This window comes from Crotalus tigris, unplaced genomic scaffold (assembly GCF_016545835.1).
Source record: "Crotalus tigris isolate CLP2741 ecotype Arizona unplaced genomic scaffold, ASM1654583v1 scf7180000018674.437415, whole genome shotgun sequence".
Taxonomy (NCBI): domain Eukaryota; kingdom Metazoa; phylum Chordata; class Lepidosauria; order Squamata; family Viperidae; genus Crotalus; species Crotalus tigris.
The window spans coordinates 124,147-139,949 of record NW_024097138.1 but is presented as its reverse complement, the minus strand read 5'-3'; the positions used below and the strand labels follow the sequence as shown (position 1 = coordinate 139,949).

Genomic DNA, 15,803 nt, shown 5'->3' with positions numbered 1-15,803 from the left:
TCATCTTTGTTGCTTTTCTCTCTTCTCTTTCTAGGACCTCAGCATCTTTTTTGTATTGTGGTGACAAGAACTAAGCACAGTATACCAACAGTTACCTTACTAGTCCTGTATTGATAGCAATAGTACTTAGATTTACATATAGTTCTTTTACAGCCCTCTCTAAGCAGTTTACATCTGGGTCCCCATTTTACTGACCTCAGAAGGATGGAAGGCTGAGTCAACCTTGAGCTGGTGAGAATCGAACTGCTGAACTGCTGGCAGCCAGCAGTCAGCAGAAGTAGCCCGCAGCATGGCATTCTAACCACTGCACCACCAGGACTCTAATACTAAAAAGGTACTATCCCTCTATTGATGCTTCCTAAGACTGCACCTGCAGCACATTGTTGGCTCATACATAAGTGGTGATCCATTAGAACACCTAAATCCCTCTCAGTTACCAGGTACCACCTATTCTATACTTGTGCATTTGATTTTTCTTGCCTAGGTGTAAGACCTTACTTTTCTCACCACTGATCTGCATCTTATTGGATGAGATCCAATGCTCAAGTCGGTCAAGATCCTTCTGAATACTGAGTATGTCTTCTAAAGTGTTGGCTATTCCTCTTTGTGAAGTGTCATCTGCAAATTTGATGACCCGTCTATCTCCTTGTCTAAATCATTGTACCCCACTGCATACTTCCCTCCATGTAAATGTACAATAGTTCCATTGAGGACTGCATTTTGAATGCTGTTGGTCTAGTTGTGATTCCATCTAGTGGTGATGTGGTCTATCCCACATTTTTCTCTCTTATAAAGAAGTAGGTTGTGATCTGTTTTTCCAAATGCTTTTCTGAAACTTAAGTAAATTATGTAAGTAAACAACATTGTCAGAGGGTTACTTAATTTGGCTGATTTTAACTTTCCACAAATGACTTAAATGGCTCAATTGCACTCTTCAATTTGCATCTGTTTAATTGTAATAAGGATGTGTTTTTATGTCTCTGAAGAGGAAACATTTTTTTCTCCCAACAAAAGTGCTGAAACATATCCATTGCACAATTAACATTTAAAAACAGAGAAGATATGGGAATAGAATTTCCTATAGGTAGTTTGGGCCTAACTCATGTGTGGTTTTATGGTTTTTTTTAACCTTTAAATCACCCCCCATACACACACACAGAAATACCACAGCCCAGTAAACATCCAAGGATGTTGCTAGAAGTTTGGAGAAACACCACTAACCATCTGGGATACTGCATTTTGCCCCGGCTCTACTTCCTGGATCACGTTGTAGTCATTTCCTTTTCCTTCTCCTCCCCACTCATTAAGCTGGCATTGGCAACAGGGCTTTTGGTCCATTGTGTTATGCTGACATTTGGGGAGCTAAGGATTCCTAGGATGTCTTAGCTCCCCAAATGCCAGTGTAACACAACAGGGGTTTTGATCCATTACAATACTTACCTCCCGGACCTGCCAGTTTAAAGCTGCTTTGCTGAGTTACTCCTAAAAGCATGAATATTTCCTCCTCATGCTGGATAGAAAGGCCTGTGTTTTGTAAACTGACCTGGTTGTGCTGACACTGAGAACAATGAAGCTACTTTGCCCAGTATACTGTAGCAGCTCTGGTGTCACAACAGGCTAAAAAGGAATTCTTTTTCTAAAAAGGAAGCTTTCTCCTTCCCAGCCTCCTAGGTTCTGCTAATCTTCAAAAGATAAGCGCAGGATTGTGAGAGGTGGAAGAGAGCTATTTGTAATCTGGTTGGAAACAAAGCAGGTCCAGTGCCTTTGGGGACCCGGCAGGGCAGGATGGAGGGGAGAATAGATATATGGACATGCTGCAGCATCTCTGCAAAGTTAAGAATTCTACAGAACCTATCCAGTCATTCTTACAGGCAAATGACCGTGTGGGTTCATAGAAATCATAACTTTGAAACAGAATTGTATATAGGGTTTTTTTTGGGGGGGGAGGGAGGTCTGTTGTAACTTTGAATAGTCATTAAATGATCTGTCGTACTTTCATGATTGCCTGTATACAGTTTTGTAGAGAAAAGTCAGATGGTCTTTCCTGTCCATGACTGATTTTTAGCCCCCACTTTACAATTTTTCATCCTAGATTGGAGGTTAGTAACTCAATGCACTGCCAGGCCTATTCTCTTTGTCGCTAATGTACTCTCAGAGAACCCTGGCAATTTTTGGTGATTGAGTTTTTGGTATTTCACCCATGCTAAATGAAATCTACTATTTACAATCCCCACCAAATTAAAAAAAACACTGTCTTTTAAATACTGTCATTTTGTTACTGACACCACCCACCACCACAACCATTCAAGATAAAAAAGTAGGGTGTGTTTATGATTATAAATCAAAAAACAAAATTCATAAGACTTAATCTACCTATCTTACCACATTTATTTCAATCTAAGTTCTCTAAAAAACATTATTTTAAAACTTCAGAAAAATGTTAAAGGAAATGGGCAGAAAACTAAAATAAAGAAAAATCTATCCATACATAATTGTTGAAAGCAAAGATTACCTTGTTTTCTGGAATGTGGTGTAATCTTAGTGATATTCATTATAGAATTCAAGGCAGAAATATGCTTAGAGTTATCACGGAAATATTTAAGTTGGGAGACATTTTCTTGTAACCTTTTTGAAGAAAAGAAAAGGAGTAAGTATTGGCCCTCTGAAATAGATACTAATTGCTACATATTATATGCAAAGAATCTTACCACTTAATTTGTTGCAGAAGCTTTTGGGGATTGCCAACAATTATTTCCTGAAATTCTTGGAAGAGTTTTCTGTGGCTAATTAAATTGGTCAGTGCATGATCACTTTGGTTTCTACCACGAAGAAGCTTCTTGTGGAATTCACTTTGACTGCACAGCTCAGCAAAACTAACATCAGGGAGCTGGCATGTTTGCTGCAGCCATCTAATACTCTCGAAATCACAAAGGAGTGATGTTAGGTTTTGCAGATGGGTTAGCTTTAAATAATCAAAACAGAGACAAAATTAATCACAAATAAATAATAAAAAGCAATGAAAGAAGCCTAACCAATATTGAAGGGAAATACTATTTTATGACAATGATGGAAGCCTTTGCACATAATCAGGATTGGATTCTAGGTCTAAGTAAGTAAGGCAGTTGCCCAGGGTTCCAAATTTTAGGAGACACTAAAATTGAAAAGACTTCCAAAATACACAATACGAGTATAAAATATAATAACCTTACCTTGTTGCTTTGGAACTGTTTCTTTCTACGCTTTTTGAAATACATATTCACAAAGTCACTGGAGTAGTAGTGAGCAGCACTAACCAGATGTTGCAAATCATGAAAAATATATATAATTATAGCTATGGACCTCAGAAAGCTGATAATATTACCTGGAAGATCCTGAGCAAATGAATTGTGTGATTATCAGCTTATCAAAGTTAGAAGAGGTAACAGCATATTTGTGAACCAGTACACCTACATAAGGATTAAATATATTTATGCAGAATTATTGCCTTATGACAATGGGAACTAATGTAATTAAAATTACTTACTGTTTAAATAGGATTTAAATGTCCGAGAAAAAAATGTCCATGGCTGAAAATCATAACAGTAAAGCTAAAAAACTCAAAGGAAAAAAGGAACACAAGAATGCTTTTTTAAATTTCTAACAAAATTGGAACATGAGCCAAAAAATAGGGGTGTCAGAATATGATTTTATCTATTACCTAATGACTAGAGCTGGTCCTGATAAAATATAGGGTGAAAAACTGGTTTCTTCTAGCTTTGAAAAGAAAGTTTAGCCCCTTTTCAGTTCTACTCCGAACTGCACTCAATGCAGGATTTCAGATGCATAATTGAAAAAACAAGGAGAGAGAAAAATTTGGAGCAGAGAAGCAGCAGGTAGGGTACACTTCTTTGTCTATTTCCCTAACAATGGTATTCTACAAAAACAGCCAGCTGAGCTTCAAAAACTTGCTAAGCATGCACTTTCATATTATCATTGGTATTTTTCACATCCAAATGATACGTTTACTTACTTTTAACATTAGAACCTCTGGAACTGTGGCATAAGTATTTTGAGAATTAAAAAGGACTCCTTTTAGTTCTCTTATTTTTGGAGGAAGAGTACAATTTCCTGTAAGAAACAACATCATCTTGTCTTTTGTAATACATTGTTTTTATAATTTCCACTATCACTAATAAACTCTGCAGGCATTTTGAAAACAAACGAAAACAATGTTGTTCCAGCAAGCATTTGCCTCTTAGATTAGTTTTACTGAATGGCAACTGAGATATATTTGAATTCTATTGTTGTAAGTGAAAGAGTTTTTGTACCCAGAATTTGGGGGAAAAATACATTTAACCATCATGAGCTGAATCATGCTTTAAAAGAAGGAAGTAGGAATCAAACCTTCATGCATAATAAACAATACTGTAGAACACTCTTTTCTTTATTACTGCATTTTGTGTTTCAGCTCTTTTCAAGCACATAGAAAAAATTGACTATTCATTCCAAAGAACATTTTAAAGTTTATCCGGGGAATAAACTTTCTAAACTAGTGGTGGCGAACCAATGGCACATATGCCAGAACCTTCTCTGTGGGCACACATGCTGTCGCCCCAGCCCCGCCTCCCCCTGCAGCCCCCTTCCTCACCAGCAACCGCCCGGAGAGTTGACCCCGGGTGTGACCTGTGTGGAGCAGCACAGGCAAGGACATGGCAGCCAGGCAGAAGGGACAAGACTCTGCCTTCGTGCCCCATCACGCTCAGTTGATGCTGGGGGGCGTGAGTGGAAGGTGTGGCCACCATGGCACTGCAGGGCTGTCTGGGCAATCTGCTGTGGGCTGTGGAGACGGTGGGTGGCCCTGCAGGTGGGTGGGGTGGCGGGTGGGGCAGGAGAGCAGAGTGGGGGCTGAACGGGGGCAGTTTTCAGGCACTCAGTTTCTAAAAGGTTCACCATCACTGTTCTAAACTATGAAATATTTTTATCAACTTTAGGATGTTATTTGTTTCATCAAATAGCTTTTCCTTTGAATGAATATCAGAACATATTTTCTTTTTTTAGGTTTAAGCTGGAATCACTATCACAAAATAAAATGACTGAATGTAAAGCATTGCAAATCTATCTGTGTTAAAACCAAAATGAAGAAGGTTTCTCTTTGTAAGTTTTTAATTCATCAAATTCTAGTGCCACTGCAGTTCTTTTCTTAAGACAAGTACCCAACAATTTTTTTATGAAATAATATAGGCATCACAGTTACATTAAGCCATGTGCTACTATTGGTTCTAATGAAGTGATTCTTGTTGATCAGGCTTCTTGGCTTTTATCTGGGTATGAACTGCCATCAATGTCACCATAAAGCACCCAGTTGCCATTAAACTCTTTCACAAGAAGAAGATTTAAAAATAAATATATTGTATGCTATTATGAAAATATGTGTTACCTGACAATTCATTGTCTGGCTCTTGAAACACATTCATTATGCAAATGAAATATGATGAGAAGTTACTATTATGAGATGTTTTTAGGAAGACATGTACAAATTCTGAAAACAGAAACCTGGGAAAAAAACAGAACAAAACAGTCTCATGTGAAGTCACACACATTAAAGAATGTTTTGCAATTAAAGACTTTTTAAAAAGTTTTCAATTTACCTAGAGTGGCACTAAGCCAATTTCATTCAGAAAATGTACCAAAATGTTGCTTTATAGTAGTTAACAGATCTTAAAGAAGAAGAGTTCTACTTCTATCAGTTGACTTATATCACTGAATACTTCAGAGATAATTAACAAAATACCAGGATGATCTGTCATTTTCTAAATTTTAAACTAGATTTGAGCTCAAAAAAACAAACAAACAACAAGATTCTCCCACATCTTTCCAAATGAGTATCTTAAACTTTAGTTTAACAAAACGTTTACAATTTTAATGAACAAACCAAATGAACAGATTTGAAAACCCACTGAGAGCTGTGCAATATAACCCTACAGAGATTGGTTCTTATTAGATTGGATTTTCTTCAGAGTGAGAAACTTGATTTTTTTTCTAAGTTTAAAATTGAAGATTAATCCTGAAGTTATTGAGACTTGCTAAATAAATGTTTAAGACTGGACTGTTGCAATTATTTTAACTGGAATTAAGAAAATTAATTAATTACTTTAATTAATTACTTTGATTTTAATTGGAACTAAAATGCCAGGTGCACGGTAGTGTAGTGCCAGGTGCACGGTAGTGTAGTGTGATATCTCCCTTGGGCAACTCCCCAGATTCCTCCTCAAATGTTAGCTCGGGGGAGGTTGAGCCCATTCCTGGCATGTCAGGAACTGGGTTGCTTGATGGCTCTGAACAACTGTCCGAAAGAGATTTGGAGGAGGCTTCAGCTGGGGAAAGTTTGCAGTGGCAGACTGCCAATGAAGAGGAAGAGGAACTGCCTTCGGCATGTGATCCGAGAACACACAGGGCAGACAAAAGGCAGGAGCAGCAGAGGTCAACCAGTCTAATCAAGAGGAGAACACCCTGCCCATCTGATGGGCTGCATCAGAAAGCTGACTATGGTGGCATTGCTTGGAACAGCATGTTGGTTTTCTAGCTGTTTGTTTGATCGTTGTCATCCCTGCTTCACTCTGAACTGACATTGTTTGGAGTTGTGCCTTGAAGATGCTGAACTTTTCTTGCCATGTGAGCTCTCTTGTCAGTGGTGGGATTCAAATACATTGCATGGGCAACAAAAAATTAACTACCGGTTCTGCCGAAGTGGTGCGAAATGGCTGAATCCCACCACTGTCTCTTGTATTTGGATTTAAGTTTTGCCTGGTGGAGTTATTTTGTTTGAGCAACTTTCAATTGCTTTGTGGACTATTAGCCATTGCTCTGTGGACTAAATTTGGTCTGCTTGTGGCTGGACTTAACTGGGATAGTTCTGAGTTTTTGATGAAGGGAATTGCTGGGGAATATTAATAAACTCACTAAATCACAGTTACATCTGTGTGTGTGAGTGGCGCAGCACATGTAGGCTATGCAGATGCACACAGTGGAAATCTACATACTAGAGGGGGCACATTCTATTGAGGAACATGTGAACAAACAAATCAATAATAAAGACAAAGTCACAGCAGCAATGGAGAATCCCAGTTTGCAGGAGACTGTGAACCAGGGTGGGCTGGAGCTTGACTGACTTGAACTATAGCTGGTACCTTTGCATCAACTTCTTTATAACATTATCTTGAATTTAATACTAAAAATTATTTGTACCACTTATTTTTAAAGCAGAGGTGGGGAACAATGGCTTCTTTATAACTTGTGGACTTCACCTCCAAGGATTCCTGAGCCATTATTCCCCACCCTTTTTAAAGCATCATTTGAAAGCATCCAATAAAACATACAAAGAATGGTTACAAGAAGGGGGTCAAGTTATTTTCCAAAGCACCAAAAGGCAAGAAAAGAAACAATGGCTGGAAACTAACCAAGGAGAGAAGCAACCTAGAACTAAAGAAAAATTTCCTAATGATGAGAGCAATCAACCAATGGAATTGCTTTGCCTTCAGAAGTTATGGATGCTCCATCACTGGAAGCTTTCAAAAAGAGATTGAACAACCATTTGTCTGAAATGGTATAGGGTCTCCTGCTAGAAGACCTCCAAGGTCTCTTCCAACTCTATTATTCTTTGTTCTACATTCAATTACCTGAAAACAAGAGTGATCAGACCTGAACAATCTCAGATGAACTATAAAGAACAAAAAGTTAATATTCTCTTTATGTTTCTAAATATGAATAATTTTTATTGCCAATTTATGCAGAACAGATTGGCAAACTATTTGTCTGGAATGGTATACAGTCTCCTGCTAGAGCAGGGGATTGGACAACAGGTAGTAATAATAAACAAACTGGGAAATAAAGAAGATTTGAGATAAAACTTTCACATCGGAGAATGATGACTCATGAAAGGGGGCCAACAATACTGCGCTTTATTGGTACTTCATCCCCTGTAGCTATAAAGGGGAGGAGCAACTTGTGGCTGGAGTGGGGATGGTGGGATTCAGTTGTGTCAACATGACTTAAAGAGACTGGCAAGTTTCACTGGCAAGGAAATAACCCTCTTACCTCCACTAGAGAAAGGGTCTACCTTACAGAGCTGAGGGGAAGAAAAGTAGACTCTAAGCCACAGGTCGGCAACCTGCAGCTCCGGAGCCGCATGTGGCTCTTTGAGCCTTCCCCTGTGGCTCTCAGCCTCCTCTGCCTTTGCAGAGAGAGACAGAGACAGAGAGAGGCAATTGCGCTTCCCTGCTTCTCTCTCTCTCTCTCTCTCTCTCTCTCTCTCTCTCTCTCTCTCTCTCTCTCTCTCTCTCCCTGTGTGTGTGTGTGTTTGTGTGTGTGTGTGTGTGTGTATGTGTGTAAAAGAGAGTGCACTCACAGTGTTCTCCGAGGAGCTGAAAAGCTTACTGAGCGGAGCTCCTCCCTTTGCTGCGTCTCTGCAGGAAGCAGGAAGCAGGAAGGGCAGGAGAGAGCTAGCTAGCACAGCTAGGCTGACTCAGGAATTCTGGGAGTTGAAGTCCATGAGTCATAAAAGAGCCAAGGTTGCTTACCCCTGAATTTGTTGGACAACAGCTTGAAGCTTGCCAGGTGAGCAGCAGATAGGAGGGGGGGGGAGAAAGAGAGAGAGAGAAAGAGAGAGAGAGGGAGGGGGAGAGAGAGAGAGAGAAAGAAAGAGAGTGGGGGAAGAGGAGTGGCAGACCAAGGGCAGATAGAGAGGGAGAGAGACAGAGAGAGAGAGACCCTTTTGACATCTAAAAAGAAGATAACACTGCATATATCCTTTTTTTACCTGCCTGTGTATGTAATTTTATTCTCTTAAAGCATTCTCTTGGTGATCATTGTTTTAATAGTATGGATATTCCCAAGAGTCATATTTTTACTTTTATTTTTAATGTGTGTGTGTGTGTGTGTGTGTGTGTGTGTGTGTATTATACACACACACACACACACATACACATATACACACACAAACACACACACACCTATAATAAAGGTAAAAAAGGATATAGGCAGTGTTATCTTCATTTTAGATATCAAAAGGGTTTTGCGGCTCCCGGTGTTTTGTTTTTGGTGGGAAACGGGTCCAAGTGGCTCTTTGAGTGTTTTAGGTTGCCTGCCCCTGCTCTAAGCAGATGGAAGGAAGGATGGAGGAGCTGCAAGACAGATGCAGCAGCAAGAAGGAAAATAAGAGAAATTGCTACATGGGGCTTTTGTAAAGGTAATTGTGTTTGAGAGATAATTGGTTTGATTCCAATAGGCACTCTCTGACCTACTGTTTCTTTGGTCCCCCTTTGCTCACTCAAGATTCTCTTGTGCTCCCATCCAACATCTAGAATTCTCCTGAATAGTTCTCCATATATAGTACTCCATACTATTTTTATGCTAGCTGAATAGCAATTCTTTTCACAGTACCAAATGCCATGGGACATTTCCATTGTAGGGAGTTAAAGCATTTACCAAAGTAAACCACAGCCTACTTCTTGGTAAGCTAGAAAAATGTGGGATAGATAGCATCACCACCAGATGGATTCATAATTGGCTGACAAATCCCCATTCAGCAGGTAGTCTTCAATGGAACTACATCTACATGGAGGGAAGCATGTAGTGGGCCTTTTTGATATCTTCATAAATTATTTATATTGGGATAGAAGGGGAACTCATCAAATTTGCAGGTGACATCAAACTGGGGGAAATTGCTAACACTTTGGAAGATAGGCTCAAGAGCCAGAATGATTTTGACAGACCAGGAACACTGAACCCTATCCAACAAAATGCAATTCAGTGGTGAGAAAAGTAAGGCTTTACACTGAGGCAAGAAAAACCAAATGCACAAATATAAGATAAGTGGCTCAACAACAATAACAGTAAAAGAGATCTAGGTGACAATGGACAGCCACTTAAGTATGAGCCAGCAGTGTGCTGCAGCTGCCAAAAAAAAAAAGCAAATGTAGTCCTAATATGCATCAACAAAAGAATACTATCAAGATCATGTGAAGTGTTAGTACTGCTTTACATGGTAAGATCACACTTGGAATACTATGTCCAGTTCTGGTCACCACAATATAAAAAAGATGCTGAAGCCCTAGAAAGAATGCAAAATAATTAGGGGTCTGGAGCTAAACCCTATGATGAACTGGGTATGTCTAGTCTAATAAAGAGAAGAATTAGGAGTGGCATGATAGCAGTCTTCCAATACCTTGAGGGGCTGTCACAGAGAAGAGGGGGTTGACTATTTTACAAAGCAGTTGAAGGCAGGACAAGAAGTGGTGGGTGAAAGATCTTTAAAGAGAGATCCAACCTAGAACTAAGGAGAAATTTCCTGACAGTGAGAACAATTAATCAGTGGAACAGCCTGCCTCCAGAAGTAGTGGCTGCTCCATCATTAGTGGTTTTTAAGAAGATATAGGACAGCCATTTGGCTGAAATGGTGTAGGGAAGACATGTCAAACTTGCGACTTCACGTGACATTGCACACCGTATCGGAGCTTTTTTGCCATTGCCGGCAATGAAGTGGGCATGGTTTCCTGATGATGCGTCCGGCCCACGGGCCGGCAGTTTGACACCTCTGGTGTAGGGTGTCAGAATCCAATTATATTTCATCTCTAGTTATCAACTATAGAACACCCCATTTCTGCCTTCCCTGGATTCTGTCATACGATGAAGGGAAGGGGGTGAACAAAGGGGCTTTATGGCTCTCACTTCCTTCAGTATACTTCAAAGAGACTGAATGTAGATAGCACCAAAAAGGCCTAATCGTAACAAAGGGGGCTATTAGCTTTCATGTAGTTTTCTCTGAAGTCTCCATCCAGCCGGCAGTAAGAAAAAGGGGGTGGGAATGTAATGGCTGAGACTGTCGCTGGAAGTAGGAGGTGATTGGGTGGGGCTACTGGGAAACCCCTTAAAACCTTGAATGGGAGAGCTTGGACCCCAAGTCCTGTCTAGAACGCCTGCAACCATTTTCTCTTAATAAAGGATGCCTGTTGGAAGAATTATTCCAAGAGTTCTGTCTTCTTAAGATGCAAAGTGGGGATTTGACTAGAAGGCCTCCAAGATACCTTCCAACTCTGTCATTCTATGTTCTAACTCAACATAAAGAGAAAATAGAACAATTCCTATTTAATCAGAAAATGAATTTTGGCAATCACATGAGGTTACAAAAAGATACTCAAGTGTACCGGTACACATTAACACTCTCTCTGCTCTGTAGAAAAGTCAACCTGTCAATTATGCATAAATACACATTTTTTAAAAGAACTATGAACCAGACATCAGTAATTCTGCATCATTCCGCACACTTTATACAATATTATTTCAACTCAAAACTATTTCTTTTCTGCTGAAAAGAGAATGAATTTCTCTTAATTCAACTAATTATGAAACACATTACTTACTGTGCAATCAAATTGCTTGGAGATTGTGCTTGAACCCATTCCTTCCAAAATGTCTTGTTTAGAAGTGTTTCTGCAACCATGAGAAAAGGGTGCCTTATATGATCAAATTTATATTGCAGCTCAGTTCTTTTTGATAGCAAATTTGGATCTGAATTTGCTTTAAGCTCCTTTAGTAAATTCAAATGATTTAAAGTAGAAATATTGATATTAAATATTTCTGGATCTGATTTGTTGTGATCCAAAACTTTTCCCATAATTTCCAACCCATATCTTGCATTCTCAGTTTCTGTGTGGTACCATTTTGACAACATAATCCAAATCTGTGAAAAATTACTTGTAGATGGAATAGAGCTTTCTTCTTTATTTCTTTGTGTGGCTTCATTCACTGGAATGTTCACATGTGCAAAATCTCGAAGCAGCTTGGAGAATATTGCTAACTCACTCCAGTTTATTAATTTGTCAATGAAATTTTGTATATAATATTCTGTTTCATTACCTGACAACAGCAAGGGATTTGTTGAAGGGTTATAAGTAACATCATTTATACCATCAAGAACTGGGATGAAACAAGTTGAATTAATTGATGGTAATTGTTTAGAAATTTTTGCTAAAGTTGCATACATCTCATGTATCCAAGGATGTTGGAAATCAAAAAGTATATCCATTTTCAAAAGCAAGCCAGAAGAAAATTGTAGTGATTTGATGATGCATAACAAATCATTTGAAAAATGCACGTTATTTTTTTTGTAAAGATTTGTTAAATTTGTGTGCTGAAAATTTCTTATGGAGAAAAGGAAGAAGTCAATAAATGTTTGATTTGTTCTCTTTTCAAAATCCATGGAAGAGAAAAGCAGTTCACAATGGTTTTGGTTATGTACTTCAGAGAGAGTGATATTTTTAAATAGCATTTGAAAAATTATGTGAATTATATCTTGGGCATTGCAATTATGTGGCGCTCCCATTTTGTTGGTCCAACTATGTAATAATGGACTTAGAGTTAAATATAAGATATCCACTGTTTTTGTTTCAACTAAATTTCTATCCCCCAAGAAAAATTCACTGAATTTCTTTTGAAACAGAAATTGTGAAAAACCATACAAGATAGTAATTTTTCTTTTATCAGTTTCTTCCAATTTGCTGTCAGACAGTATCATTGCTCCTTGAGTCAGTATGTCATAAATATTTTCAAAGATTTTGTGGCTATTATTAGACAATGGGGGGATGGCTTCTAATTGACTGTTGTTAAATTGATGCCCAAACCTTTGCTGAAATAACAGCTTCCTAACAGCAATATGAATTTGTTCTGAAGTGTTAATATGTGGGTTTTCTTCATTATATTTTGATAGTACATGGGATAAAAGTTGAGTTAACCCTTGCAGTTCTGAGTTAAAATGAAGGTTAGAAGCATTATTCAGTAAAGAAAGATGTTTATATAATATACTTAAAAAAAGTGAGCTATGCATTACAGATTGTAGTTCTTTATGAATATTTATAAAAGCCTCCAACTCATGTGACCAAGACTTTTTAGTAGTATTTTGGATTCTTTGTAGTAATTGTGAAAGATAAGTAATCAGATTTACATTTCTTTTACTATGATAGTTATTCTGAGGGGTCAGGATTGGCTTCAGAATGGCTTTCATTACTGAAGATTTAAGAAAAAAATCTGAAGAAGTCAAAGGATTTTTTTCTCTTGAATCAAAAGCCCATGGTATGTCCTGTAGAGATTGGGTAATTGCTACAGACATTATCTTCTGGATAGTTTTCCATATCATTTTAAGTTTTAAGTTGATCCTATTTAAAAACAAATCATTTGATATTCTTGCAGTTTTGTTTAATCTGTGTTTGATTTGTTCTTGAGGATTAATGTAGAAAAGTCTTTGAAAAAGACCATCAATAGGTGATAAAAAAGTATTAATATTTTTTCTAATATAAGTTTTGTAATTTATGTCAGAATTGGAATTTAGGAACAATCTTAACACATCTAATACCTCTTCCAAAGAGGAAACTTTCATGCCCCAGCTTAAAGTTTCAAGAAGCTTATATGTTTCTTTTTCCTTGTTGGCTAATCCAATGACAACAAGAATTAGTGCTTTTCTGGACATTTCTAGCAGTTGAATATACTGCTTTGTATTTGTCACATTCTGTTTCGAGTTCAATATTTCTGCAACCTCATTCAAGATCTCTGAAAAATTATTCCATTTTAATTGATGAACATTTTTGCTTATTTGTAAAATCTTTGATATAATCTTTTGATGTTTATTATGTAGCAAAAAAGAAGGCCCAAATGTTTGATTCCAAACTGATGGATTATCCAGGATATTTTGAATATCTGCTATTGTTCCATTCAAAATAAAAGAACTCTGAATGTCTAAAGCAGAAATTTTGTCAATGATATTGCTAAGTAATGGTTCTCTGCAAGTCAGTTTATGCTGAGACAGATCAAGAGAAAAAGTGCTTAGATTTTTATGAATCTTTTCTATCCAGGAATTCTGGTATTTATGGAGCCCAATTAATTTGGACAGAAAACTGGATGAAACTTCTAATAATTTGACGATACACTGAAATTCACCTGGGAAGTGTTTCTTTTTGTTCCCCTGGACTGTTTCAAAAAGTGATGTTGATTTGAGATTTTTTATTGTAAGCTGAAACAATTGGGTAAACATATAGTGATAGGTTGTTCGGTTTTCAAAATCCAGAGAAGAGAAAAGAAAATTACATTTGCTTTCTCTTAAGGCTTCCTTTAGTGTGGCATTATTGAAAAACACTTCAATTGCAATGAGATGGAAGTCTTTGACAGTGCAGTCTGAGAAGCTGTTGTCGGCCTGAATGTTTCTCATTTGAAGAAGGCTTGGTGCTAAATACAAGAGTTGCAACACTTTTGCTTGTATTGAAGAATTATGCCACACTGGAGTTATATATAAATCCAGGAAAGGTAATGCTTGTGAAAATGCTTCTATCTGACTGGGATCAGAAAGTATCTCTATACCCTTCTTAATTGTCTGAAATAATTTCTGTACACTTTTATAGTTGGTATTCATTAGGGGATTAACAATAATGAATTCACTGATGTACTTTTTCTCCAGGTCCTCTAACACTTGTAAACTTTTCAAAATAGTATTTAAAACCATTGAAACATTTGTTCCCTTGATGCTCCCTGCATCATACTTTTTCAATAAATGATTTACAAATTTAATCATTTGCTCAAGTTCTATTTTCAAAGGAAGTCCAAAGTTATCATGATTGACATACAGATTGTCATGTAATATGTCTAAAATCTGTCTGTACATAAGGATGTCTGTATCACTCCATTTTGCAGACCTCAGTTTTTCAACAATATGCCAGTAAGTGTTGAATTCATTCCACTGAGATTCATTAATGGAACTTTGAATTTTCTGCATCAAGTTAGTCAAGGAAGAGATCAATAGGTAGTTATGATTAGTCCTGCTATTTGTTATGATACTAAAGATTTTCTGAAGTACCAGGAGCTTCTCAGGAAAATTGTCAGTTGTTGCAGGTTTAAGCAGAAAATTTAATAACAATGATGGCACTTCTTCCACTGAAGTTAAGTATCTTCTATATTTTTCAGGCAGGAAAGAGAATTTGTGGACAGTTCTCATTTTAACAGTTTGCCATGCCTTTCTGGCTTTAAAAATAATATTATTTAAAAACATGATATCCCTGATGCTCCTATTTAAATTGTGGATATTTTCTTTTAAGTCGAATAATGGCATTTTCTTCAAGCTATTCTGAGATTTTGTATTTCTTTTATAATCTTTTGAAAAATAGCCAGTCTTAAAATCTTCATAAGCAAAATCAAGAGCTAAAAGATTCCTGTAATAAAAAGATATAAAATGCATCACTTATAACAGAACAAAGATAATGAAAATGCCATGAAATTTGTTTCCCCTTTCAAAGTTTACAAAACAACTATCTAGTTATCAATTTTTTGCCTTTTTGCAAGAGTGTTTTTATAGCTTGTCTTCCCACCTACCTCCTCCTTACACCTTGCTTGCTTCTATTTTTAATAAATCGTATTTTGCCATGAAACATAAGATTTATTTTTATGACTGGTCTTAAATAAGATTCCAATCAACCACAAAGAATGCCAGATATGGTCTCTCATGGTTCCTGAGTTTTTTGTCTTCTTCCAAGGCACTGCCACTTTTTTAGTTCCCATATTCCTCTTTTCTACCCAATCCTCTCTTTGAACTATAAACATTTAAAAACTCTGTTAATAGCTTTTATTAATGTCAGTGAATGTTTCTTAAATGCTTACAATACTGTACCGCAAAAGATATATGATTGCTGATCTATAGGAAAGAGATAATCTGCTCCTTCCTACTACTTCAATCAAGGTAAAATATAGTAGCTTTTGCTGACACATGGGAGCATTTTCAGCAGAGGTAC

General features: G+C 37.3%; 1 protein-coding gene across 1 annotated transcript in view; it reads right to left on the bottom strand.

Annotated features, from left to right (window-relative positions):
• The window catches only part of ABCA12 (ATP binding cassette subfamily A member 12), a 224,960-nt gene that overhangs the window by 145,599 nt on the left and 63,558 nt on the right, over positions 1–15,803 (bottom strand). The window contains exons 10-14 of the mRNA XM_039355317.1: positions 11,397–15,227; positions 5,417–5,532; positions 4,010–4,107; positions 2,709–2,962; positions 2,513–2,625 (exon numbers count right to left, since the gene is read on the bottom strand). Coding sequence (XP_039211251.1) covers positions 2,513–2,625; positions 2,709–2,962; positions 4,010–4,107; positions 5,417–5,532; positions 11,397–15,227 — 4,412 coding nt within the window. The remainder of the gene's footprint in view (positions 1–2,512; positions 2,626–2,708; positions 2,963–4,009; positions 4,108–5,416; positions 5,533–11,396; positions 15,228–15,803) is intronic.